At 44.5% G+C, this 25,336-nt stretch overlaps 1 protein-coding gene across 4 annotated transcripts; it reads left to right on the top strand.

Annotated features, from left to right (window-relative positions):
* Positions 1-24,908, top strand: LOC117554393 (protein NLRC3-like). Of its 4 annotated transcripts, XM_034228815.1 has the most exons (9): positions 1-46; positions 2,541-2,688; positions 10,005-10,109; positions 10,506-10,741; positions 10,939-12,733; positions 21,595-21,768; positions 22,173-22,343; positions 23,840-24,010; positions 24,409-24,907. In XM_034228815.1, the coding sequence occupies exons 2-9, from the start codon at positions 2,564-2,566 to the stop codon at positions 24,533-24,535; spliced, it is 2,904 nt and encodes a 967-aa protein (XP_034084706.1). In that variant the 5' UTR covers positions 1-46; positions 2,541-2,563; the 3' UTR covers positions 24,536-24,907. The 4 variants fall into 4 exon arrangements, with proteins under 4 accessions (XP_034084706.1, XP_034084707.1, XP_034084709.1 ...); XM_034228816.1 differs by lacking the exon at positions 10,005-10,109 and having other exon boundaries at positions 24,409-24,908; XM_034228818.1 differs by lacking the exon at positions 23,840-24,010 and having other exon boundaries at positions 24,409-24,746.
* The last annotated feature ends 428 nt before the right edge of the window (positions 24,909-25,336 follow it).

Here is a 25,336-nt window from a genome sequence, read left to right on the forward strand (position 1 = left end):
GTGCCAGACGCCATTTTACAGCTCGTCGGAGCAGGAGGACAACAGGGTGAGTGTTAACACCAGGATCTGCTTTCTAACACATTATTTACTCTGTTTTACTGGATGTCAGAACATCAGCGTCCTAGAGTCCAAAGAGACTTCTACAAGTGGTGTGAACTGGTTTCATTTCCTGTTTTCTGACTCATCAAAGCAACATAACATGCGACAGCCCAGCGCAGTCAAAATGGGGAACTGCCTGTCGGAAGTCTGACTGATTTGATGTTCTTTAACCAAGTGTTAAACTTTCCTGTCGGCTCCCAGACCGTAGTGGAGGACGCAGGGGTGACTCTCTGCAGTCTTCCAGGGCCGAAGCAACACACTTCGGGTTCAATAACCCACTTTTCAATAAGGCTGAGAGGCGAGCTCTTCTTTGGGAGGCCGTTGCATTTATTAAGGTCTTTGTTACAGATCTAACTTTGAAGACACTCGACAGACCTTTGCTGCTGTTTCGTTCACTTCAATAACACACAGCACTGCTGCTCCGCTCGCTCTACCATGCACCCACACATGCACGCGCCTCTCTCTCTCTCTCTTTCCCTTAAAGGGATAGCTGTCTGACTCTGCATCAGGGCTGCCCCTGGCCAACGTGTGGTCCCATGCAAAGTTATGTGATGAGGGGGCTCTCTGTGCAGGGGCGCCGTAAGGGGGTGAAAAGTTAGGACAATTCTAAGGGCCTGTGACTGACAGGGGCCCAAACTATTTTAGAACATTAAGAAAAGAATGTCTAAGTAACCTTTCATCATTCATCAATAATTAACATTAGAACATATATTGATAATATACTCACTAAGCTTACGATTCATTTAACTTATTTTCTTCCAAAAGTTAATTATCCAAAGCCTCTGTACACCCCCTTCTAGTTACATGTAATGGTTTGGTCCTAGCTCCAAACGTGGTGCGGCACTGGCACTTTCTAGCAGAGAGTGAGAGCATGTGAGGAGGGATGCTAGTACTTACCTTTATAGTCTATAGGCGCGTTCACACCGCAGTACTTTTCCCACTTTAGTTCCGATATAGTTCCGAAATGTTGCGTTTACACCAAAAAGAGCCGGAACTAAAATTAGTTAATGAGAACCTTTTTACCCCCTTTTACCTTTTACCCCCTGCTAGAGAGCCGGTAATTTCATGGGAGAAAAGGTTCCTATGTCTGATTGGCTGGGCGGATTGCAAACCACGCCCCGTAAAACTCCCAAAAAGTTTTGTGAAGCCGCCATTTTATTATCCTCGCATTAGCATTATTAGCATTAGCCCAGCGCAGAAACGCAGAGAGACTAACTTATGGCAACACAAAAGAAAACATGGTGGAGATGAGGAGGTGTCGGCGTTCTGGCGATTTACTCTGAAGCCAGTCCCCAACTCCGGGGACTTCCGGCCGGGGACTCCGGGTGGCAGTATACGCCGTGAAGTGGTTTGCGGCCTGCCAGTAAACCCAAAGCAGAAGAAGAAGAAGTGACGTCAGCGGCTTTATTTGCCTAATCCTCCCTCTGGGATTTATTCTGGTGTGAACGCGATCTGTACTTAGTTCATGAGAACTAAAGAGTTTTCCTTGAACCTTTGTGGGAAAAGTACTGCGGTGTGAAAGCGCCTAATGGTACTTACGTGTGTACCATGTCTCAACGATTAACAAAGTCAGGCTTTAAAAAAAAGGAGAGAAAGAGAGAGGGACTAAAAGGTGACAGTCACCCAGTTTTTCAAAAGAAAAGGTGGGTGTGGTCCATGAGTGGTGGAAATTAGTCTGTTAGCTAAGCGTAGTCCATTGTAAATAATAATTTACTAAGCTGACATTAAGTAGGCTACTGTTAATATCTTCACAGAAAATGCAGATGTTTTTAATTTCGCTGCTCTTTTAGCTGACATTTAATAAACGTTTTCTCATTTAAACAGTCGTGGTAGATACCTTGTTTGTTTTAAATATCATAAATACACAAACAACAATGAATACTTGGTTATGTACCCGAATCTCCCGCTGGTCCAAACAAAGTAGGAACAGCATCGTTCTTCAATGCCCTACGCTGTACATATCCGGCATGAATCCTGAAAGGTTTGGGAAGCTTTGTTTTGTGAAAGGCTGGCAGAGGGTGTGGCCTCTGTGTATTCACACGTCACAGTACCCAGGAAGTAAACAATGGAAAATGAGAAATCTCCAACGAGGCGTTTTGGGGAGGTTAGAGTTTTACTCCCTACATGGTGTACTTTGAGGGGTTTTGACTCTGCAGGCCGTTTACATGCAGAAAAACCTTCATAACACAAGGGGATGGGTAAGAACCGGAAAAGCATGACATGGGACCTTTAACACAACTGAAGGGAGAATGTGGCTCAGTGGATAGTGTGCTGGACTTCAAATCAGGGGATAGCAAGTTCGAGTCCCACTGCAGTCAGCATGTCGTTGTGTCCCCGGGCAAGACACTTCACTTAAAATTGCTCCTGTGGGGATTGCCCACAGAATTGAGTATGTATACAAGTGTCTAACAAGTGGTGTGTGTGTGTGTGTCCGTGTCCAGTGTTACCTCTCAGACTGGAGAAGATGAGTGGTTTAAAAGATGAGGAAGAGGACACATCTCCAGTCTCCAGCTGTCTGTCTCTGAAGAGTGACCGGTCTAAACAGGAACCTCCAAACTTCAGTAATGAACCTGGACCCTCAGACACAAAGTAAGAGTTTCTGCTGTAACCTGAAGAGGATCCAGTTTTTATGTTATCTGATAATTAGTGTGAATGCTGAGCAATAGACTATTGTTCTTCAAATCTTTATTCTTCTACTTATTTCAACCAATGTTTAACTCCTTCAGCATACTTTCAGCTACAGAAACCATTCAAATATTAAAATGTTCAGCTCCTTCAGGACATAACTGCTAAGACTTTTCTTGTTTTGGACATTTATGCTTTTTATGATATTCAGCTTTTTAAACTTTTATTTTTACAATGTAACTCAATGGGAGGAATCTTCAAATCCTCTTTTAGCTACACCGTGTGCAAAATGCTTCTCCTTCCACATACTTTCAGCTAGAGACTTCATTCCTACTTTAAAACGGTCACAAGGCATTCAGCTATTTGATATCTTTTACACTTTTTGAAATATTAAACTTAGCTTGGAGTTTGGTAAAGAGGCCTTCTTCATATTTTAACATTAGTGTGCGCCGCTCGTTAAGTCTAGAGAGCTTTGATCTCAAAACAGAGTGGAGGAGAGCTTGAAATTTGCCTAAAATAAAAATGTTAAACCTGCCATAAGTCCCAAACCCTACCCTCCTGTGACGTCATTTGTTGATGAAAATGTAGGAAAACATCTCTTAGGTTGAAAAATGAAAACATTTAAGTGTAGAACTTTAAAAAAATTCTGTTGAGGGCAAGGATGTGACAAAAACCTTTCACATGAAACCCTCTCATTTCACTGATCACATCTCCATGGAAACCTTTGATCTCTGGACTCAGACAGGTGTTCTGATTAGGAGCTCAGCTCAGACACAGACACACAGACTGGAGTTTAACACACTGTCTCAGCCTATTCTATACTATCTGAAGGAAACCTCATACACACTTTAACATGTTCCACATATCTTCCAGATTATTGGGGACATATGGTTGCAGTTCAAAAACATGCAGTTAAAATATTTTGCTGCTTTTCCCAGCGTTTTTACTTTATTTTCTTTTCTTACTACACATTCAAGCCCCCACTGTTCATGTACCCTTCAAAACAGCCAGCCACACTACCTATCACCAGGTGTGACTGTGGCTCTGTGTGACTGCATGGGTCCCTCAACTATAAGGTGGCCGGTTCCATTCCAACATTCATCATGTTAATATCTTTATACCTTACTCACCGTTAGGGCTTTTTCCAGTTGACAGTCCACTTGATGTACAAACACACTGCATTAAGGTATATCTCCACCCTTTCTGCCCTGAAATGATTTTCTAATCATTATTACCGTTATTAAGGGGCTGCATGAACACTTTTCCTGGGCTAGAAAGTCAGGTGCTGCAGACTGTTCTCTGGGTAACAGTTAATGACACTCTCCTCCTATTTAAAACAGTTTCCCCGACATTTAGAACACTTTTCCCCAGGTTTGCTGCACCTTTACTCCCTTAGAAAGTCAGGTGCTGCAGCCTGTTCTCTGGGTACTCTCTGTCCCTATTTAAAACAGTTTCCCCGACATTTAGAACACTTTTCCCCAGGTTTGCTGCACCTTTACTCCCTTAGAAAGTCAGGTGCTGCAGCCTGTTCTCTGGGTACTCTCTGTCCCTATTTAAAACAGTTCCCCCGACATTTAGAAGGCTTTCCCCCAGGTTTAAAGCACTTTTCTTGGTTTAGAAAGTCAGGTGCTGCAGCTTGCTTCTCACTACAAATGATTTATAATCATTATATTTACATTCAAGTGATTTATTTTAGGCGTTATCAGGCGTTGTTAACACTTTTTTCCATGAAAATGATTTTTAATTACTATCATGGAGCTATATAAATCCATCCCCGGGTAATCCGGAGCACATTTGCACCTTATACTATTTAAATGTATTTGTATTATATATTTTTGACCTATAAAAGTGAAATGTCTGGGTGATTTTGTCAGTTTATGGAGCTTAGCTCAAACATTCTGGAGGTTCCAGGCCAGATATGTGTGCTCACAGACGGCCTGCCAGGCTCACCCATCCGTGGAAAGAAGAAAAAAGTGAAAAAAATGGTTAACTATATTTTTAAATAATAAAAAAAGAAATAAAAAAACGTTGGAGAAAATGACTAATGGCGCGTTTCCACTGCAGCGGGTAGCTTGCTTTAAGCGTGCCGAGCCGTGCGGGGCCCGTTTTTGGTTGCGTTTCCACTTGGCCTAGTTTTGGGGGCTACTTTTTCACCTTTTTTCTGGCCCGACTAAATCGTGGTTCTAGGGCCAGGAACAACCAGGCTGAGTCGGGCTGAGTATGCTAAACTAGAGAGAGAATCGCTGGCAAGGGGGCTACAACTACAACAAGATGAACATATTTGACCGTGATTTAATTGTAATACACGTTTCAAAATGATGCCGAAGTAACAACATACTGATACCGGTTAGTAAAAACCATGAATTAATGCTTTGACAAGTCTGCAGACAGACGGCAGGCGAGAAATCCTTTAAAATGCGTGTTTACTAAATGTAGCTTGGCTAAGCTAACGTTATATATGCTCCGACCGTCCACACTCACAACAACGGCCTATACAGACATAAATAAACCAGCGACTGTATTCTCCATGACACAGGCAGTCTGTGGTTTGTACTTGTTTAACTTTTGTCTAGTTTCTGAACAGATATGAAGAGCTGTGAGCTCTGAGGGCTAAGAGCTAACGGCTGTGTTGTTTTTCTGGGGCTCTCATTGAAGATGACGTCACGGCTCCGCCTACACTGTGTTACTATAGTAACTGCCCCAGTTCCTAAACTGTAATGCGCAGCATTAAAGTGAGCCGGGCCTAATAAGGCCTTACCAAACCGAGTGAGGCCTGCAGTGGAAACGTGCCATTAGTGCCCACCGGAGAAGCGACCAGACGTTTCCCGCTTCGGCCCCTTTTTCCAGTGGGCTTCAGTTCCCCTTCTCTGAAAAATTGTATTCATCCATTTCACAAAATGAGAAACCCGGTTTTTGAGGGCTGTCTGAAAATACGGAGGTGATGTGTCCGCTCACCAAGCACTTTGGGTGGGCCTTATTTTGTGCCACAAAGACCCCCCAGCCTGGTTCTCATAAAAGTTGACTTAGGCAAATGTGCCGGAGGAATGTAACGGGAGTCGACATGGGACTTTACCCGCCTCATGAGTGCCTATTTTCGGATACTTTTTTTCTTTTTCCCCCCTATTTCATTTTTTGCTGCGTCCTTCTCCTCTCCTCTCACTGATCGAATGGCAAACGCGACCCGCCATCGGAGGGCCTCTGCCGGCCCGGCCTGGATGCTGAGGGGCGGACATCAAAGAAACACAAAATCCACCCCCTTTTAGGTTTACCAGGGGCACGAACTTCTGACCGGGGTGTCCCTTTGGTTTAGTCCGAGAGATGTGCTTAAGTGTGGGTAGACAGGTTCGCCTGGTGCGCCGGGTTATGGAGTTGGGGATCATGCTGGTACTCATGAGGCCGCCCTTTGAGGGTCTTGGAGCGGATAGAAAGAGGTGGATTTACTGGGGTGTTTTCATGGATGATGGAAATATATCTCTCTCTCTCTCTTCTCACACTACTATATTTAATGCTCATATTCTTAATCTCTTTTTTTAAACCCTCCCACCAAACCGCCACATCAACATTCATACTTCTTTTTTTTACTGAACACTCATTAACTTTTTCTCTATATTTCTCTTCCTTTAACAACATTGCATTGAAACCCCACCTTTCCCCCCACGTTCATTACTGAACCCAAAATAAAGTATAGAATGATCACTCAAACCATTCCTTATGTATTCAATTTGACCAGTTGTTCCACCCATATCTCCTTTACACAACAATAGATCAATCCTACTCTGTTTAAACCCCCCCCCCCCCCAACCACCTGCTTCATAGAAAACACCCGCCCATACACCTTTCTCTCCCTCCATACATCCTTCATACCGTTATCCCTCATTACCTTTTGTAACATACCCCGTGAAGAATCACTTTGAAAACACATATATTCTCCCACACCACACATTGAAATCACCAACAACCATACAGTTTCCCCACACTTCCCAAACCCTCAAAAAACATCCCCCTCCCCTTTTCCTCATTCGGCGCATTTACATTGATTAGTTTAAACACTTCCCCCATATACTCAAACACCACACCAATCATTCCACCATCACCATCATCCTCATCTTTCCTCACATTCTCTACCACCTGTTTTAACTCAAATCGCCCCCCCCCCCCCCTAGCATTCACACCCCCGTTCACAAACACATCACCCATCCACCCCTTCTTAACATCCTCTACACACCTTTCATCCCAATGTGTCTCCTGAAAACAGATCATGTCCGTGGCACACAAAATAACAGCTTGCTCCCTCCTGTCCTTCTTCTTAAGCCCATATCCATTAAATGAAGCCAAAGACACCATGTTGATTACGAAGAGGGAGAGAAACATTTAGGGGTGTAACGGTTCACAGCATTCACGGTTTGGTATGTACCTCGGTTTGGGGGTCACGGTTCGGTACGGGTTCGGTACAACAAGAAAAAGCAAAACAAAGTCCCAAATGCATAATTCCAGGTTTGTTGTTATTTATTTTGAACAGTAGTGCAAGTTTCAGTTTACAAAATAAGGAACCTTTTTTTTAAGGAACATTTTGAATAATTAACTTTATTACACAGTTAAAAACAAACAGTACCACACACACTCATATGGCCATATTATCTATAATGGCTGATGTCAAACAAAAAAGGTTCAATAAGCTGTAAAACTAAAAAGAATGTCTTGAAAATATTACAAAATAAATAATAAGAAAGTGTTTCAATCCAATCAATAAAAGCCGGGGTCCTCCACTATTGCATAAGGGCGCAGCATAGCCGTTGAAAAACATATGCCAAAAGCTTCCGTTATTTATTTTGGTCTCTCGGCTTTCATGTCTATTGGCTTCTTAAAAACAGCGGGGATCAGCTGTTGAACTGCTGTTGTCTTTTGCCGGCTCCGGTGATTGGAAAATCTGGGTGATGCCTTCTGATATGATTTAGCATGTTTGGCGTATGTTACCATTAGCATACCGCACTGCTATCGAACAACGCCGACACACCGTCCTCGTCCACTCGCACACTTCATCGTTATTTAGTCCACAGGGAACCCGAAATGTTCCCACACAGCTGATTTAAAAGAAGCAGGTGGGTTCTAGCTCCTGTGTGTTATCTGAACTCGCCATACTAACTTTTCTTCTTCTTGTATTTTGTTCGTTTTGTTGTGTTTTCTTCTTCTTCATTTGTTGTTTAAGGGCGGCTGGCAAACAGCTTTTAGGCGCAATACCGCCCCCTGGATTATATAAAGTGTAGTGGATACTGCCCTGAATGACAGACTTTTTTCCCACTCGTAAGAAAAAGGCGTATTTGTCGTGTGATTGCATGTGCCGAACCGTGACGTCCGAACCGTGACGGTACGGGACGAATACGGATACCGTTACACCCCTAGAAACATTAAATTCTCCATTCCTTACCCCGTGTCTGGACCTGCCCCCTTGCATCTTGCGTTTTCCTCCCCATTGTCTCTCTTCCTCTGGCTCGTCCCCTCGCCGTCACACAGGAACTCCCAGGGACCCCTGCACCTCTCAGAGCCTCCTCTCCCATCCCGTCCTCTCTCTCCTTCATATCCACTTTATCGTCTGCAGACTTTCTGTTGCAGCTCCGGTTCTTCTGCGTCTGGTTCTTATTATCGAAGACCCAGCCATCGTCCAGATCCTGCTCTCCCACCAGCACCTGGACTATCTCCGCATCCGACGCTGATGAAGCCTCCTCCACAGCCACGACCCCGCTCTCCTCCTCGCTCGGCTGCTTCTCCATCTCCATCTCCATCTTCCCATCATCTTCATCCTCTCCCGCACAGCTCAACCTCCCATCTCCAGCTCCCCATCATCAGACTCCTCCTCCTCCTCCGTCTGCCCCTCCCCATCATCAGACTCCTCCTCCTCCGTCTGCCCCTCCCCATCATCAGACTCCTCCTCCGTCTGCCCCTCCCCATCATCAGACTCCTCCTCCGTCTGTCCCTCCCCATCATCAGACTACTCCTCCTCCTCCATCTGCCCCTCCCCATCATCAGACTCCTCCTCCGTCTGTCCCTCCCCATCATCAGACTCCTCCTCCGTCTGTCCCTCCCCATCATCAGACTCCTCCTCCGTCTGTCCCTCCCCCATCATCAGACTCCTCCTCCTCCGTCTGCCCCTCCCCATCATCAGACTCCTCCTCCTCAGTCTGCCCCTCCCCATCATCAGACTCCTCCTCCTCAGTCTGCCCCTCCCCATCACCAGACTCCTCCTCCTCCTCAGTCTGCCCCTCCCCATCATCAGACTCCTCCTCCGTCTGCCCCTCCCCATCATCAGACTCCTCCTCCTCAGTCTGCCCCTCCCCATCACCAGACTCCTCCTCCTCCTCAGTCTGCCCCTCCCCATCATCAGACACCATTTCTTCCCTTCTTCCCACAATAAACTGGAGCTTCCAAATCAAAACAGTTCAGCACGCAACACGCAACACGCAACAATCTGACTGTTACCAGACTGTTATCAGAGTTTTATCAGACTTTGATCAGACTTTGATCAGACTTTTAGCACTCTTTTCCCCCAGAAACGACTTTAAATCATCAGTGTCACTATTGTTGGGATTGAGGAATGTTCCTGTGTCTGGTGTGGAGCCTCCCTGCACTTTAAATTAACTGATTTGCCTTTTTTTATTGTATTTTCTACTGTTAATGCACTGTGCCCATGTCGGGTGATGAGCCCTCCTGTGGGGAAACATAGGAACTGCACTTAAATCACTTGGTGCTTTTTAACCGGTTTAAAATCGTGGGTTAGAAAGTGAGGTGCTGCAGACTGTTCTCTGGGTAACAGTTAATGACACTCTCTCTTTAAGTGGACATCACATTTCCATTGTGCGGAAGTTTGTCCAATGGCACGAAGCGTCCCACGTTATTTGTGTCCAAAAAGAGGAAGTTTCCCTAACTACAATGTATCAGCTAGTTATTGCAGGATAACACGTACTTAGTGGAGATTGATCAACTACTTAAACTATTGCACATCTTTTAAACATTATTGCTAAAAGCCACTTGTTTATTCAGCTGCAGTCACCATTCAGCTTTTCAAATACTCAGCTTTCTCTGCATTTTCAGCAGGAAATGACTTTTCTAGTCTAACCTGTTCTTTAATGATCGCAGTAAAGAAACTTAGTAACAGTACAGTAACAAAGCTTAAACTCTTGATCCCTGGCGTCATCAGCGATAGTAAATAATCTACACACAGACAGAAGTCAAAATGTGCTCTCTGAATGAACTAATGATGTTTAAAACATGTGTTGTTTCCACAGACAGAGAGCAGAGTCTCCAGTCCCCAGCTGTCTGTCTCTGAAGAGTGACTGGTCTAAACAGGAACCTCTAAACTTCAGTAAAGAACCTGGACCCTCAGACACAAAGTAAGAGTTTCTGCTGTAACCTGACCTGAAGAGGATCCAGTTTTTATATAATCTAATATATTAAACTGTTCTCTAAAAACATAAATAGATGGTCTGTCCTTCATATGTTCTTATTCACAGCCACACATCACAGCATCGTAGGATAATAAGAGAAACACAAACACATACTAACAAAAATACTTAGTTCCCACTTGACAGTTAACGGAAAGAAACAAAACAACAACAACAACAACAACAACAACAAAACATCACATGAACAAGGAAAAGTGCAGCACCCTCACCTGAGTCCTCCTGGAGAGGAAGAGTCTTGAGAGAGACGTTTGTGACGCTCTGCCCTTTGGTGGGAATCAGCTCCACTAATGTAACGTGCTGTAAAGGATGTGTTCATCTCCACAGAGGGAAGAGGAAGAGTGGTGTTCCTGTGGAGGAGCAGCTGTCCAGCTGTGCTCTGTGTCAGGACGTCCTGAAGGATCCAGTCTCTACCAGCTGTGGACACTGGTTCTGCAGACAGTGCATCACCTCATACTGGGAGCAGAGACCTCCATCAGGAGACGCCTCCTGTCCCCAGTGTGGAGAAAGATCCAGAACCAGAGCTGGACTGCAGACAGCCAGCCAGACCAGAACTGTACGAGGTAAGAGGCCGAACACACGCAGCGTTTTATTCCTCTTCCTGGTTCCTTTGTTTCTGAATAGGTATACTGTTGAAGAGCAGAGACAGTAAGCTGTTTATACAACATTTAAACTCAGTCTGTTGTTTGTTGTTTTATTGTTATAATTAGATTCTCAGAGCATTTTCCTCATTCTCTCACGTTTCCTTCTCTTCCACCAGAACGTGGTCTGCAGGAGGTTCTAGATGAACATAGGCTCAGTCTGAGGAGGAGATGTGAACGTGTGACTGAAGGAATTGATCAAAGTGAAACCCTCCTCAACAGCATCTTCACTGAGCTCTACATCACACAAGGCCAGAGTGAAGAGGTTAATACCCAACATGAGGTGAGGCAGCTGGAGGCAGCTTCCAAGAAGAAGCCCCTCCATGACACTCCAATCAAGTGCCAGGACATCTTTAAAGCCTTACCGGACCAACAGACTCCCATCAGAGCGGTCCTGACCAACGGAGTCGCTGGAGTTGGAAAAACCTTCTCAGTGCAGAAGTTCACTCTGGACTGGGCCGAGGGTTTGGGAAACCAAGATGTCAGTCTGGTGATCCCGCTCTCCTTCAGGGAGCTGAACCTGATCAAAGGAGAGCAGTACAGTCTTCTCAGGCTGCTCCATGTTTTCCATCCAACCTTACAGAAGGTCACAGCAGAGCAGCTGGCTGTCTGCAAAGTGCTGCTCATCTTTGACGGCCTGGATGAAAGCAGACTTTCTCTGGACTTCAGAAACAATGAGGTTGTGTCTGATGTCTCACAGCAGTCCTCAGTCAACGTGCTGCTGACAAACCTCATCAGGGGGAAGCTGCTTCCCTCGGCTCTCGTCTGGATAACTTCCAGACCTGCAGCGGCCAATCAGATCCCTCCTGAGTGTGTGGACAGGGTGACAGAAGTACGAGGCTTCACTGACGCCCAGAAGGAGGAGTACTTCAGGAGGAGATCGAGTGATGAAGACCTGTCCAGCAGAATCATCTCTCACATCAAGAGCTCCAGGAGCCTCCACATCATGTGTCAGATCCCAGTCTTCTGCTGGATCACTGCTGCAGTTCTGGACCACATGTTGACTACAGACCAGAGAGGAGAGCTGCCCCAGACCCTCACTGACATGTACTCACACTTCCTGCTGGTCCAGACCAAGAGGAAGAAGCAGAAGTATGAAGAGGGACATGAGACGAGTCCACAGCAGCTGACGGAGGCTGACAGGGAGCTTCTTCTGAAGCTGGGGAGGCTGGCGTTTGAACATCTGGAGAAAGGAGACATCATGTTCTACCAAGAAGACCTGCAGCGCTGTGGCCTTGACGTCACCGAGGCCTTGGTGCACTCAGGAGTTTGTACAGAGATCTTCAAAAGAGAGAGTGTGATCTTCCAGAAAACAGTCTACTGCTTCGTTCATCTGAGCGTTCAGGAGTTTCTGGCTGCAGTCTACGTGTTGCACTGTCACACCAACAGAGACACAGAGGTACTGAAGGACTTCCTGAGGAGAGACTATAACATCAGTGATCAGGATTACCCATCCCTGGATGTCTTCCTGAAGGGAGCCGTGGAGAAATCTCTCAGAAGTAAAAATGGCCACCTGGACCTGTTTGTCCGCTTTCTCCACGGCCTCTCTCTGGAGTCCAACCAGAGGCTGTTAGGAGGCCTGCTGGGTCGCACAGACAACAGACTAGAAACCATCCAGAGAGCCATCAGCAACCTGAAGGAGATGAGCAGTAGATCCTCTCCTGACAGGAGCATCAACATCTTCAACTGTCTGACAGAGATGAAAGACCTCTCAGTACATCAGGAGATCACAGAGTTCCTGAAGTCAGAGAACAGATCAGAGAAGAGACTCTCTGAGATCCACTGCTCTGCTCTGGCCAACATGCTGCAGATTTCAGAGGAGGTTCTGGATGAGTTGGACCTGGATAAATACAAAACATCATGGGAGGGACGACTGAGACTGCTTCCAGCTGTGAGGAACTGCAGGAAGGCCAAGTAAGTCCAGATGTGATTAACTTTATAAACTAAAGTGGATCAGGAGTTTAATTATTCAAATAAACACTTTAACATTTCTGCTGTTTAAATACTGAGAGAGCAAAATAAAACCAACACTGTTCTTCTATTTATTTATAATGTTAGTTCAACTGAAGTGTTCCTCTCTTCATATTGAGTGAAGGAGGCGACATGTCGAACACATGAAGGACTTGAGAGGGTTCTCAGCATGTGATCACACCACACAGCAGGACTTACAGTTATCACAGAAACATGTTATTACTTTCTTTGCTTTTTAAGAAAATATTCACAAAACATTCAGAACAAAATAAACACATCTCAGTACATAGATGAACTACATAACAGATGACCAATCAGAAAAGACATAACAACATAATAGTATTACAAATAAAAGAATGGATACATTGTGAATACATTATGAATACTCAGGTATACATTAATTATATTCACTATATTGTTCTACACTGACCCATTCCTCCCACCTTTCCTCAAAGATATGCATTTGGTTTCTAATCTAGTTGATTTCTCCGTTACATAGATTTCATTTACTAAGTTATTCCATCGTGAGTTTACTAAGTTATTATCTTTCAGACAATTCCTTGTCATTTGTTTGATCTCTTTTCTAATGACCAGAAATAGATAGGAATCTTTTTGTATCTCCTCTGGTGTTCCCCCAGTGATAGGGAGAATGGGTTTTTGTTGAGAGATCAAGATATTGGACATTTATCTTCAAACTGTTTCCCAGAAGTCTCCCAACACATTACAGGCCCAGAATATATGTGTCTGGTTTCTGCTCAGCGCGTTCTCTCCAGCGTTTGGAAGTGAGGCTTTCTTTGTATTCACTTTGAATCTGGGGTGTCTTAAAGTGTGGAATTAAAAGCTTCATGTGTTTTCTTTCCAGTAGTTTGAGTTGGTTGTGTTATGAATGTTTCTGCACATGTGTTCCCAATCTACTGGTATATTGCAGGATCATTCATTTCCCCATTGATTTATTACATTAATAATACTGTGTTCATTTCATTTCAAACCTTTATTTAACCAGATTGGTCCCATTGAGATCATAGATCTCTTTTTCAAGGGAGACCTGCAGCATATAGGTTCCACATGAAATATAAAACAATAAAGGACATCATACATTATATTTACAGGATACATTTACATAGTTATAGACATTTACAAGTGCCCATAGTATCAACGAGCATTTCATTTAGCCTTGCTTTAAAGACCTGCAGAGGAATGAGATTGCTCAGTTTCAATTCTTGCTGAAGATTGTTCCAAGCAAGTGGAGCTGCGCACATAAAAGCTGTCTTACCTAAGACAGTCCTTGCTCTTGGCACATCTAACAATACTACATCATGCCATCTCAGACAATAGCTGCTTGCAACTCTCTGTGTTATCAGAGAGGAGATGTAATACGGGAGTTTACCCAACAAAGCTTTATAAATAAATAAAAGTTACATTAATAATAATTTGTTCCCAATCTACTGGTATATTGCAGGATCATTCATTTCCCCATTGATCTGTTGCATTAATAATACTGTGTTCATCTTGATTTCTTTATTCTAATATTTGAACCATCTTAGTTAGAAATGTTGTTTCCACTCCAGGGTCATAAACTGTAAGCATGTATTTTATCAATGGCTTGATGTCTTGAAAAGATATGAAGCTTAGCGCAAGTTCAAAAAGGAAGACCTAACCCCTGGTGTTACACGTCACTGCAAGCTCCTCTCCCATTAAGTAATCAGGGGCGGTACTCCCCAGCTAGCAATCATTGCACCTGCTAAACCCTTTAAATCTTCTCTTCCCTCTCTGTCAGTTGTCATTTCAGGTGTCAACGCACAAGTGTACGCGTCACGGTGTTCATGGTTAGCCAAGCAGCAGCAGGGCTTTGTCCCAGCTGAGGGCTTCGTTTCAGCTCCAGGCATTTATTCATCAGCTCCGCAGTATCGCGGATTAAGCTACAGGCGGCGTTCCCCAGTCGGGTAGCGGGTCAGCCGGTGTTCCGGATTAACTGGTTCCCCGATCAACTGGTTGACAGATGTGGAGGCGTGGCCTTCGACTGAAATACACATTTCGATCGCTTCTTTCTGTCGTTTTCATAAATCTTTTGGTATATTTGGCTGGATAGGAACACTTTGATGCACATTCAGTACCAGTGTGTGAGGTTGTGGTTACAATGGCGATATCCGGACGCGAACAGCGAGGACTACAAAAAGAAAAACGAGTTGACATGGGGATGTCTGTTCAAAACATTGCGAGCTCCAATAAATCATTTAAACCAGCTATTGTTGCCAGACTTATTTCTGAATATCGTTCTTGATGTGTTATCTGGATGAGTGCTGCAGAATGCCGTTTTTATAAGGGATGTATATGTGTGTGTCTTTCATATTAAACATGATCGCTGGTAGATAGCCACAGAAGTCGTAACACAGTTTAACCTCGGCGGATCCCATTTTCCCATGGGTGGATCCCAGTTGACCCTGAGCGAATCACAGTTTACCTGAGAGGATCACAGTTTATCACAGCTGAAAACTTCTCCACGCTGCTTTCAAACTCTGAGTAAACAACGTACGCTTCACTGGGAGGCTGTCTGAAGGTGTACACATGTCTCAGATGGACTTGGTATCACATTAGGAACGATATTCAGTGATAAGTCGGGCAACAATAGCTGGTTTTAAGGATGTATTCGAGCGGATCACAACTTAACACAGCAGAAGACTTCTCCACGCTGCTTTCAAACTGTGAGTAAACAACGTGTGCTTCACTTGGAGGCTGTCTGAAGGTGTACACAGGTCTCAGATGGACTTGGTATCACATTAAGAACGATATTCAGTAATTAGTCTGGCAACAATAGCTGGTTTAAATGATTTATTGGAGCTCGCAATGTTTTGAACAGACATCCCCATGTCAACTCGTTTTTATTTTTGTAGTCCTCGCTGTTTGCGTCCGGATATCGCCATCGTAACCACAACCTCACACACTGGTACTGAATGTGCATCAAAGTGTTCCTATCCAGCCAAATATACCAAAAGATTTATGTAAACGACAGAAGAAGCGATCGAAATGTGTATTTCAGTCGAAGGCCACGCCTCCACATCTGTCAACCAGTTGATCGGGGAACCAGTTAATCCGGAACACCGGCCGTCCCGCAAGCCCGGACGCGGGAGGAAAAGACAAAGAAATCGGGCTCCATGGAAGTTCCTCCGGCCTAATGGGAATGGCTACTTCACGCAAACAACTGACGTACGCTTCAGTCTCTTGAGAAGGCATCACTGGCATCAGGGCCGCCTAATGCGGCGCTTCCGGCTTCACGCGGAACGGGTCCTCATCACATGCGGAGTTTTACCCATTCTGGCTTCAACTACAACAGGCAGGCAGGCAGGGCTTAAGCTATCCCATTGAAGCTATTCCTCCTGCGCTCACTTCAACAGGCGTCAGGGTAACGTTGGCAAAGGCAGTTGCAACAAATTGACGAGATGTTTCGTATATCGTTACGACATTTGGGTCATGCAGAGTGAGATCGCTACCCCTTAAGAGAGGGGTGTGGCGTGTGCATGTGTGCGTGGGCATGGTATGAGCGAGCGGGATACATGTTTTAAGAAATAAACGAGGCAGCAGAAAAAAGGAAGGTCTGCGATCTTGCGAAATCTATCTTGCGAAACAGGAGAGCTAAATAATGCAACGACCTCCCAAGAAGAGCTCGCCTCTCTCCAGTCTTTCCGATAAAATGGGTTATTGAACCAGAAGCGTGTGCTTCTACCCTGGGAGACGACAGAGAGTCACCCCCCCCCCCGTTTCCTCGACTACGGTCTGGGAGCCGACAGGAAGTTCAACACTATGCATTGCTACCTCTAGTCAGGGTTAAGGTGAGCTTCAGGCAGTGTTGGGGGTAACGTGCTACAGTATGGAGTTTCAGTAACGTATTACTTGCATTACTAATGCAGTCGGGTAATTACTCATTACAATGCTCAGTAACTAACGCAGGTTCAAGCTTCAACACAGCGTTTCCTGAAATGAATGGCGTTTCGTAGGGCTTCTTTTCCTCAATGAACAAGTCGCTGCACATTATCCTGTTTATGACACGACCAGATACTAAATAAATTAGGAATTCACTCCCAATATTAATTTAATGATTATTGACTAAATGATCGGTTTTTCTCTTTTTCTTCTCCACTAAGAATATCCGTTTCTTGGTGCACCAACGGCTAGATCTGCGACAACAACATCTCCTTGGCAGCAAGGCAAGTTTATTTATACAGCACTTTTCAATACAAGGCAATTCAAATTGCTTTAAAAAATGAAAGACATTAAGAAATGGCATTTAAAATCAGTCATTTAAAAGGAAGCTAATCAATTAAACATTAAAAGAAAAAGTACATGGATCAAAGTACAGTGCAGTCTAAGATATGAATAGTTCAATTAAAAGCAGCGACAAAAGAAAAGTTTTCAGCCTGGATTTAAAAGTAGTCAGAGTTGCAGCGACTAAGGGTGCAACAACTAATCGACTAATCGATCAAATCGATTACCAAATTAGTTGCAACTAATTCAGTCGTCGATTCATTGTGACGTCAGCAGTGTGTTTACGTGCGTAAGCTCCAACGTTATTGGTCTTTTTATCAGTACCGGAGACATTTATAAATATATGTCATGTTTATTGCTACAAAAACATTATATCGCAGTCTAGTGTCACAACTCGTTCTAATATGCAAAGGACAAACAAATGCGCCTATGATGTATTTTCGATCAGATGAGATCTCTCTCCCCCATCGCGAGGGGGCGGGGCAGTTTACACACACAGCTGCTACATGCAGCGGAGCACACTGCGGAGGTGGCGGAGAGAACGCGCTCCGAGGCGTGGTTAAACTTCACCCTCTTCGATGTGGAGAATGCTCGTTGCCAAAGTGTTTATCATGTAAGGGCGTAACACGAGCACTTTGTCTAAATATTTATCAAAAGTGCTCCACATCCAGACGAAGGAATGCACCGGGTTCCACTGTCTTTCTAGCAGCTCTGTAGCCCCATTCACGAGTAACGTTTCCACGTCAGATGTTATGTATGCTAGCAGCAACACACAGAGTAACTACATTATACAAACTGGGTTAATGATTAGAGGTAACTGAGTATTTATTAGTTTCAATTTCAGCTTTTCTGTTTACAGCCTGTCGACAGATTATTTAATACGATTCGGTAAATGCTCAGGGCAATCTCGATGACAAGGTCATGTTCCCCCCTTTCTACGCACGGAGATAATGTAATCTAATAGCGTGCAGGCCAAGGCTGGCTCTTCAAAGCAGATATTACGACGCGCTTTAAAGTTCCCATCATCGTTCAGCGGAACTCTTTCAGCCTTAAGTCAAGTAGGAGAAACTACGCGTGCACCGGCTATTCGGGTAAATAATATTAATAGCGTCTCTCCCCAGTTCAAATCACCCACTGCTCAGGGAGATCTCCTAATCCGTTGCCTTCACGCATCTAGTGTTCAAATACAACATTACTAAACTACAACTCCGCTCAACTGGGAAAAGAGAAGAAGAAACAAGAAGAGAGAAGAAGAAGCAAGAAGAGACTCCTCCAGGAGCACAGCGTTCCTAATCATGAGGAACTACAGGCCCAGTCTCACACCGGAGTTCCTAGCCATCACATCAAGCTCATGGTATTAACGTTCCTCTAACCAACTGCGTGCATCCACATAAATGTCTTCAACGACAGTTGCTCTTCCTCACCGGGCAACCGTACTTTGCATGCGGATTCTTCGGCACGCATCATCTCCCGTTTCCTGGACGTGGCATCCGTCGGCCTCACGACGACCGTGTTTTCCCCGACTTAAGGACGTGCACTGCACATCCTCCGTTTTTGGGGGGATATCTGCATGAGATCATTCGCATAGCGGCACACTCAGATTTCCACTATTGCTACACATTTATTATCACACTTGCTGGATCTAACACTAGCGTCCCTCCATCATCCTCACTTCAGATGATAGAAGACAGTCTTAATCACTCAATCAGCTCATCAGCATCTATGACTCATCCCGGCACACTTAACGCTAATTAAGATATACTATATCATGGGTCATGTCTCAGTATTTAACTAAGTGTACGTCTTTGCTGCGTGCATCCTGCACTTCATTCATATTCTCGGGTTCATGCTCACTTGGCTCGTGGTAAGCCAGGTTACGATATTCATGCATCACCGTACTCAAGCTAACAGCTCTCGGGCATTATATCGTCTACATCTCCCTCTTCACCCGGACATCGGCTCGTGCCGCCAATCAAGATCTCTTCAGTTTACCTATGGTAAATATGCATATAACTGGTGGTGGCGTCTAATAGCATATCAGGGCTTTCGTTCAGACAGGTGCAGCCATTCAAGGCATATCTCTCTCCTCCCTGCAAACTCGGACGGTGGTCCTCCTCCGCCTTCATATCCCACATTCGCCCGGACATCCGTGCGTGCGGGCTATGTCCAAACACTAAACGGTATTTATACATACAACTGGTGGTGGTCTTAGCAAGTCAGCACATTTATGTGTCACCGTGTTCATGTTTAAACACTTCATATCGTTGTGACCTTCGGGTTCGCATTGTATTGAATCCTGCCGCGCAGGTTGCGGCCAGTGGGTCCGCATTATGTTTAAACCCTGCACGTGCAGGGCCAGTAGGTCAGTGTCATGTTTTACCCTGTGTGTACAGGTTGCGGCCTATGGGTCAGCATTTTGTTTAACCCTGTGTGTACAGGTTGCGGCCTATGGGTCAGCTTTTGTTTAACCCTGTGTGTACAGGTTGCGGCCTATGGGTCAGCATTTTGTTTAACCCTGTGTGTACAGGTTGCGGCCTATGGGTCAGCATTTTGTTTAACCCTGTGTGTACAGGTTGCGGCCTATGGGTCAGCTTTTGTTTAACCCTGTGTGTACAGGTTGCGGCCTATGGGTCAGCATTTTGTTTAACCCTGTGGGTACAGGTTGCGGCCTATGGGTCAGCTTTTGTTTAACCCTGCATGTGCAGGTTGTGGCCTATGGGTCAGCTTTTGTTTAACCCTGTGTGTGCAGGTTGTGGCCTATGGGTCAGCATTTTGTTTAACCCTGTGTGTACAGGTTGCGGCCTATGGGTCAGCATTTTGTTTAACCCTGTGTGTACAGGTTGCGGCCTATGGGTCAGCTTTTGTTTAACCCTGCGTGTGCAGGTTGCGGCCTATGGGTCAGCTTTTGTTTAACCCTATGTGTACAGGTTGCGGCCTATGGGTCAGCTTTTGTTTAACCCTGTGTGTACAGGTTGCGGCCTATGGGGTCAGCTTTTGTTTAACCCTGTGCGTACAGGTTGCGGCCAGCGGGTCAGCGTCATGTTTAACCCTGCGCGTGCAGGTTGCGGCCGGTGGGTCAGCGTCATGTTTAACCCTGCGCGTGCAGGTTGCGGCCAGTGGGTCAGCATCGTCTAATCCAACATGCAGGCGCTAAGCATGGTTGGCGTTCACATTAACCCTACAGTTATTCCGACATTCTCATCATGTCCCCGTGTTATCTCATTTCATCCACAGATCTCCTCAATCAGCCAGCAAGGTAATAAATGCTTCACATCTCAGCACTTCTCACTTCTCTTCTCTTTGGGGGTTCATCGGAGCGGTTTTCCCCTCCCGAATGATTATCCTACAAACCGGGGCCTAATCTCCAAACATCAGTTGATTAATTGTTGTAATCTGTCATCATAATTTTCTATACCACGTGTCCGGTAATAAACATGTATTTCATACATCACGTCTCTCCTGTTTGAAATGAAGCTTAGCGCAAGTTCAAGAAGGAAGACCATACCCCTGGTGTTACACGTCACTGCAAGCTCCTCTTTCATTAAGTAATCAGGGGCGGTACTCCCTAGCTAGCAATCATTGCACCTGCTAAACCCTTTAAATCTGCTCTTCCCTCTCTGTCAGTTGTCATTTCTGGTGTCAACGCACAACCCGCCTCCACCCCTTTGCCTCGTGTCTCCTAATTCAGGGCCAAGCTAATCCTTCTTCCTCCAGACCAGACCGAACCACTTATCACCACCACCAGTGTCTAGCCCCCGGGGGATTCATCGGAGCGGTTTTCCCCTCCCGAATGATTATCCTACAAACCGGGGCCTAATCTCCAAACATCAGTTGATTCATTGTTGTAATCTGTCAATCATAATTTTCTATACCACGTGTCCGGTAATAAACATGTATTTCATACATCACGTCTCTCCCGTTTGAACTCTTTTTGAAATGTCGGAAAGATAACTCCTCACTTGAAGAATCTGAATAAATGCTATTTGAGTAAATCATATTGTAACGAACGCTGTTCAAAGGATTTCACGTCTTTATCACCGAACATGTTTTGATCACGATGTGTTCGAGTTTAAAATCAGATCTATATAATTTCCCCCCAATAACAGAGTTATGTCTTAATGCTGATATACTGGGAACATCTGATGGTATCAAGTTGAACATACTGAAACTGTATTGGTTTGTTAATTGTGTTTGTGTGCGCAATAAATGTTCAGAAGCTCAGAGAAGCCAAAACATCCTTCATCCATCATTCACATCCAAATATTAACTAACATTTAAATATGTACATCTCTAATATCGTCAAGTGGTTCATTTAATTTCTGTTTCTTTTGGTAACAGTCAGTGACAGCAGGAGCACAGACATGAGATCAGATCACACTGACTACTCATTACACTCTATTATCATATATTATTATATATTATATTAAATGGACCAACAGCAAAGGTCTATCAGAACATGTCACATCTTTTTTCATCAAATGCTTGAGGTTAATATAATGTTTCCTCTCTTTTTAACACATGTTGTAATATATGTTTTATTATAGACTTGCTGGCTGGATAATCACAGAGACTGACTGTGAAGTCGTGGCCTCAGCTCTGAAGTCTGACCCCTCCCATCTGAGAGATCTGGAGCTGAGTCACATCCCTCTGCAGGATTCAGGAGTGGAGCGTCTGATTTCTGGACTAAAGAGTCCAAACTGCAGACTGGAGGCTCTCAGGTCAGTTCACTGACTGCAGTTCATATTGATCTGTTTGTGTTTATGATTTTCTGAATTTGAACAAATACAATGTTATTTTTATTTGTTCCGTTTCTGCTAATGACTGAATATTGATCAGAGTAACAGAGAGAAGGTGAATGTGTGAGGGAGAGAGTTTGAGCTTCCACAGACTCACCCTGTGCTCCAGGAGTCAGTGGAGATGCTGTCAGTACTGAGGAGCTGTGAGGGAGAGGAAGGAGTTGTTCAACATCTGATCAAAGTTAGAGTTCCAGATTATCAGTGGATTGTTTCTGCATCATCTCTGACATTAAAACCCTGTTTGACTCTGAACAGATTATTAAACCTGGAGTTATTTCAAACAGGAACTTTGTTTTCTAAACTTACATCATGGTTTCTTTCTTCAGACTGAAGCGCTGCAGGTTGTCAGAGATCAGCTGTTCTGCTCTGATCTCAGCTCTGAAGTCCAACCTCCATCTGAGAGATCTGGAGCTGAGTGAGAACGCTCTGCAGGATTCAGGAGTGGAGCTGCTGAGAGATCTTCTGGAGAGTCCAGACTGCAGACTGGAGACTCTCAGGTCAGTTCACTGACTCTCTGTTACTGCTGGAGATCTCACATGTTCACTTTGTAACTGAACCTCATTTATATTCGTTAATAACTAACATCCATAGAGTTGTAAATGTCCTTTTATTCATGTTTCATTTTTAAGAGTAAAACTGCAGACATACATGTTGAGTTTTTCTTCTTTCTCATTTGATCAGGGCGGCCCCCCCCCCCAGGAGAGTTGAGCGAGGGGGAGAGAGAGGGTGAGAGAGAGAGGGTGAGAGAGAGAGAGAGAGAGAGGGTGAGAGAGAGAGAGAGAGAGAGAAGAGTTGAGAGGAGGTTAGAGAGAGAGGTTGAGAGAGAGAGGTTGAGAGAGGGTTGAGAGAGAGAGAGAGAGGAGGTTGGATGTTTGAGAGAGAGAGAGAGAGAGGTTGAGAGGTTGATAGAGTGAGAGAGGCGAGCGCGCGTTGCGCGCCGCGCGCGCGCGCCGCGCGCTCGCGGTTGCGCGCGCGGTTGCGCCGGTTGCGCGCGCGCCGCGCGCGCGCGCGCGCGTTGCGCGCGCGCTCGTTCGCGGTTGCAGCGAGAGAGATTCAGACGAGAGAGCGAATGCAGCTGACTCATATACTCATAGATACACCTAGATGAGTCATTTAAAACCTTTCATTACAGTACAGAGAAAAGCTGTGAGAATGTTTGCATAATGACAACCCTAGAGAACAAACATTTATTGAGTCAAGGCTGTTCACTTTTAAAGGGTTTAATAGAATTACAAGACGGCTTTAGTTATGCATAAAGCAAACAACAGAATACTAGCCAGAAAATATACAAAACACATTAGTTTAAACTTCAGAGGATGAGCATCATAGCAGGAGATTACATCTAAGCATCAGCTTGTTTATTAGCTGTAATGGTTTTTTGGTAGGGACATTGCACTTTAATGAACACTTAAAACAATGAATGTACCAACGTAAATATGCCGGATTTACTTTGAGCTACTTTCCATCCGCAGTCCTCACATCAAACATTAAGAACATGACCAAACATAGCAGATACAAATACAACGAAATACAAGAAAAGTGCAAAAGAGCAAGAGCAGAATACACAAGTATTTATGACATGGCAAAACAACGATAGCAGCACGGATACATAGCGTGCAGGCGAGGATACCCCTGTGTTAAAGTGCATCTAGTGGTGACCGCACGTTTGCACGTCCTGCTTTAAAGCAGATGTGTCTCTGGAGTAAAGAAGTGGAATTCTTTGCCGAATGATTTAAAACGGCTGTAAGAACATTTCATGTTTAAGAAAATGTATAAAGAAAGCGTAATTAGACGGTATGAAGGTGACTTGTGATTGTGTTCTGGTTTCATGTTTCAGTATTTGTGAGAAACTGTGACTGAAAGAATGTTGCTTTGATTTGACTTTTTTATGGTTATTTCATTTTCTTGTTTTTGTAATTATTTTTATTTATTTGAGAAACATCTGATTGGATTATAAACAGATGTTTATCCTCATCATGTTTTCTTTATTCAGACTGAGGGGCTGCAGGTTGTCAGAGATCAGCTGTTCTGCTCTGATCTCAGCTCTGAAGTCCAACATCCATCTGAGAGATCTGGACCTGAGTGAGAACGCTCTGCAGGATTCAGATGTGGAGCTGCTGAGAGATCTTCTGGAGAGTCCAGACTGCAGACTGGAGACTCTCAGGTCAGTTCACTGACTCTCTGTTACTGCTGGAGATCTCACATGTTCACTTTGTAACTGAACCTCATTTATATTCATTAATAACTTTCATCCATAGAGTTGTAAATCTCCTTTTATTCATTTTTCATTTTTAAGAGTAAGAAGTAAGAACTGCAGACATACATGTTGACTGTTTCTTAAAGGAACTGTAATAGATGTTAGTAGTAAAAGTAAATCTCTGTATTAATATTTAGTAAACGATAACGTCTGAATAAAGGTCATCTGAAGTAACTTTAGTTTCACATGATAAAGTTCACTTTCTGAAGTAGACAGATGTTTCTGTTCAGATTCATTTAAATGTTGAGAAACATCTGATTGGATTATAAACAGATACTTATCCTCATCATGTTTTCTTTATTCAGTCTGAGGAGCTGCAGTTTGTCAGAGATCAGCTGTTCTGCTCTGGCCTCAGCTCTGAAGTCCAACATCCATCTGAGAGATCTGGACCTGAGAGAGAACGCTCTGCAGGATTCAGAGTGGAGCTGCTGAGATCTTCTGGAGAGTCCAGACTGCAGACTGGAGACCCTCAGGTCAGTAAGGGGTCTCTGCTGGTTCAGCAGTATTGTATGAAACACAGGGAGGTGTTTCTCTCACTGGGGAAACAGATCAGTGATGTTACCCACTGACTGCAGGCTCTCTCATTCTTCCATCAACTAGAGAAGGCCAGCTGGAAATGCAAAGCCACGTTTAGTTCAATCAGGAGAGCTTTTGATGTAATAATACATATTTATTGCGCAGATGCACAAATGAATGTAATGGTAATTTTGGTGATTAGGCCCCGGGAAGGGCTGTAATCATTCGGGAGGGTAGAGCCGATCCGATGAAACCCCCCTGGGGTCTAGACACTGGTGGTGGTGAATGGATAGTTGGGGTCGGTCTGAAGGGGAGGGGCTTAGCTTGACCCTGGTGGTGGTGAATGGATAGTTGGGGTCGGTCTGAAGGGGAGGGTGTTTAGAGTCGGAGAGGTCCTCATAATTTATTCCGGTAAATTACTCTGACCTACTAATTGACCTTTCCGAAGTTATTGAGTCTATGTAAGGTTGCTGCTTGGCTCAGATCCACCAACGTCAGCAAGATCTCACCTCTATAACTCCCCGAAGAACCTAGGTTAAATTAACTGCTGTTTCAATTCAGACAACTCTTTTTTAATATGTTTAAGGGATCCCGAAGGATTTTGATATCAGTAAATGGAGTGTGCTCCTACCTAAGTGTGAGTGGCAGGGTGCAATCTTACCTTTGAAGCAGGAGAGGAGTGCACAGGTTGTCTTTTAAATTATCCCAGTCCAAAAG

Source organism: Gymnodraco acuticeps, unplaced genomic scaffold, assembly GCF_902827175.1.
Source record: "Gymnodraco acuticeps unplaced genomic scaffold, fGymAcu1.1, whole genome shotgun sequence".
NCBI lineage: Eukaryota > Metazoa > Chordata > Actinopteri > Perciformes > Bathydraconidae > Gymnodraco > Gymnodraco acuticeps.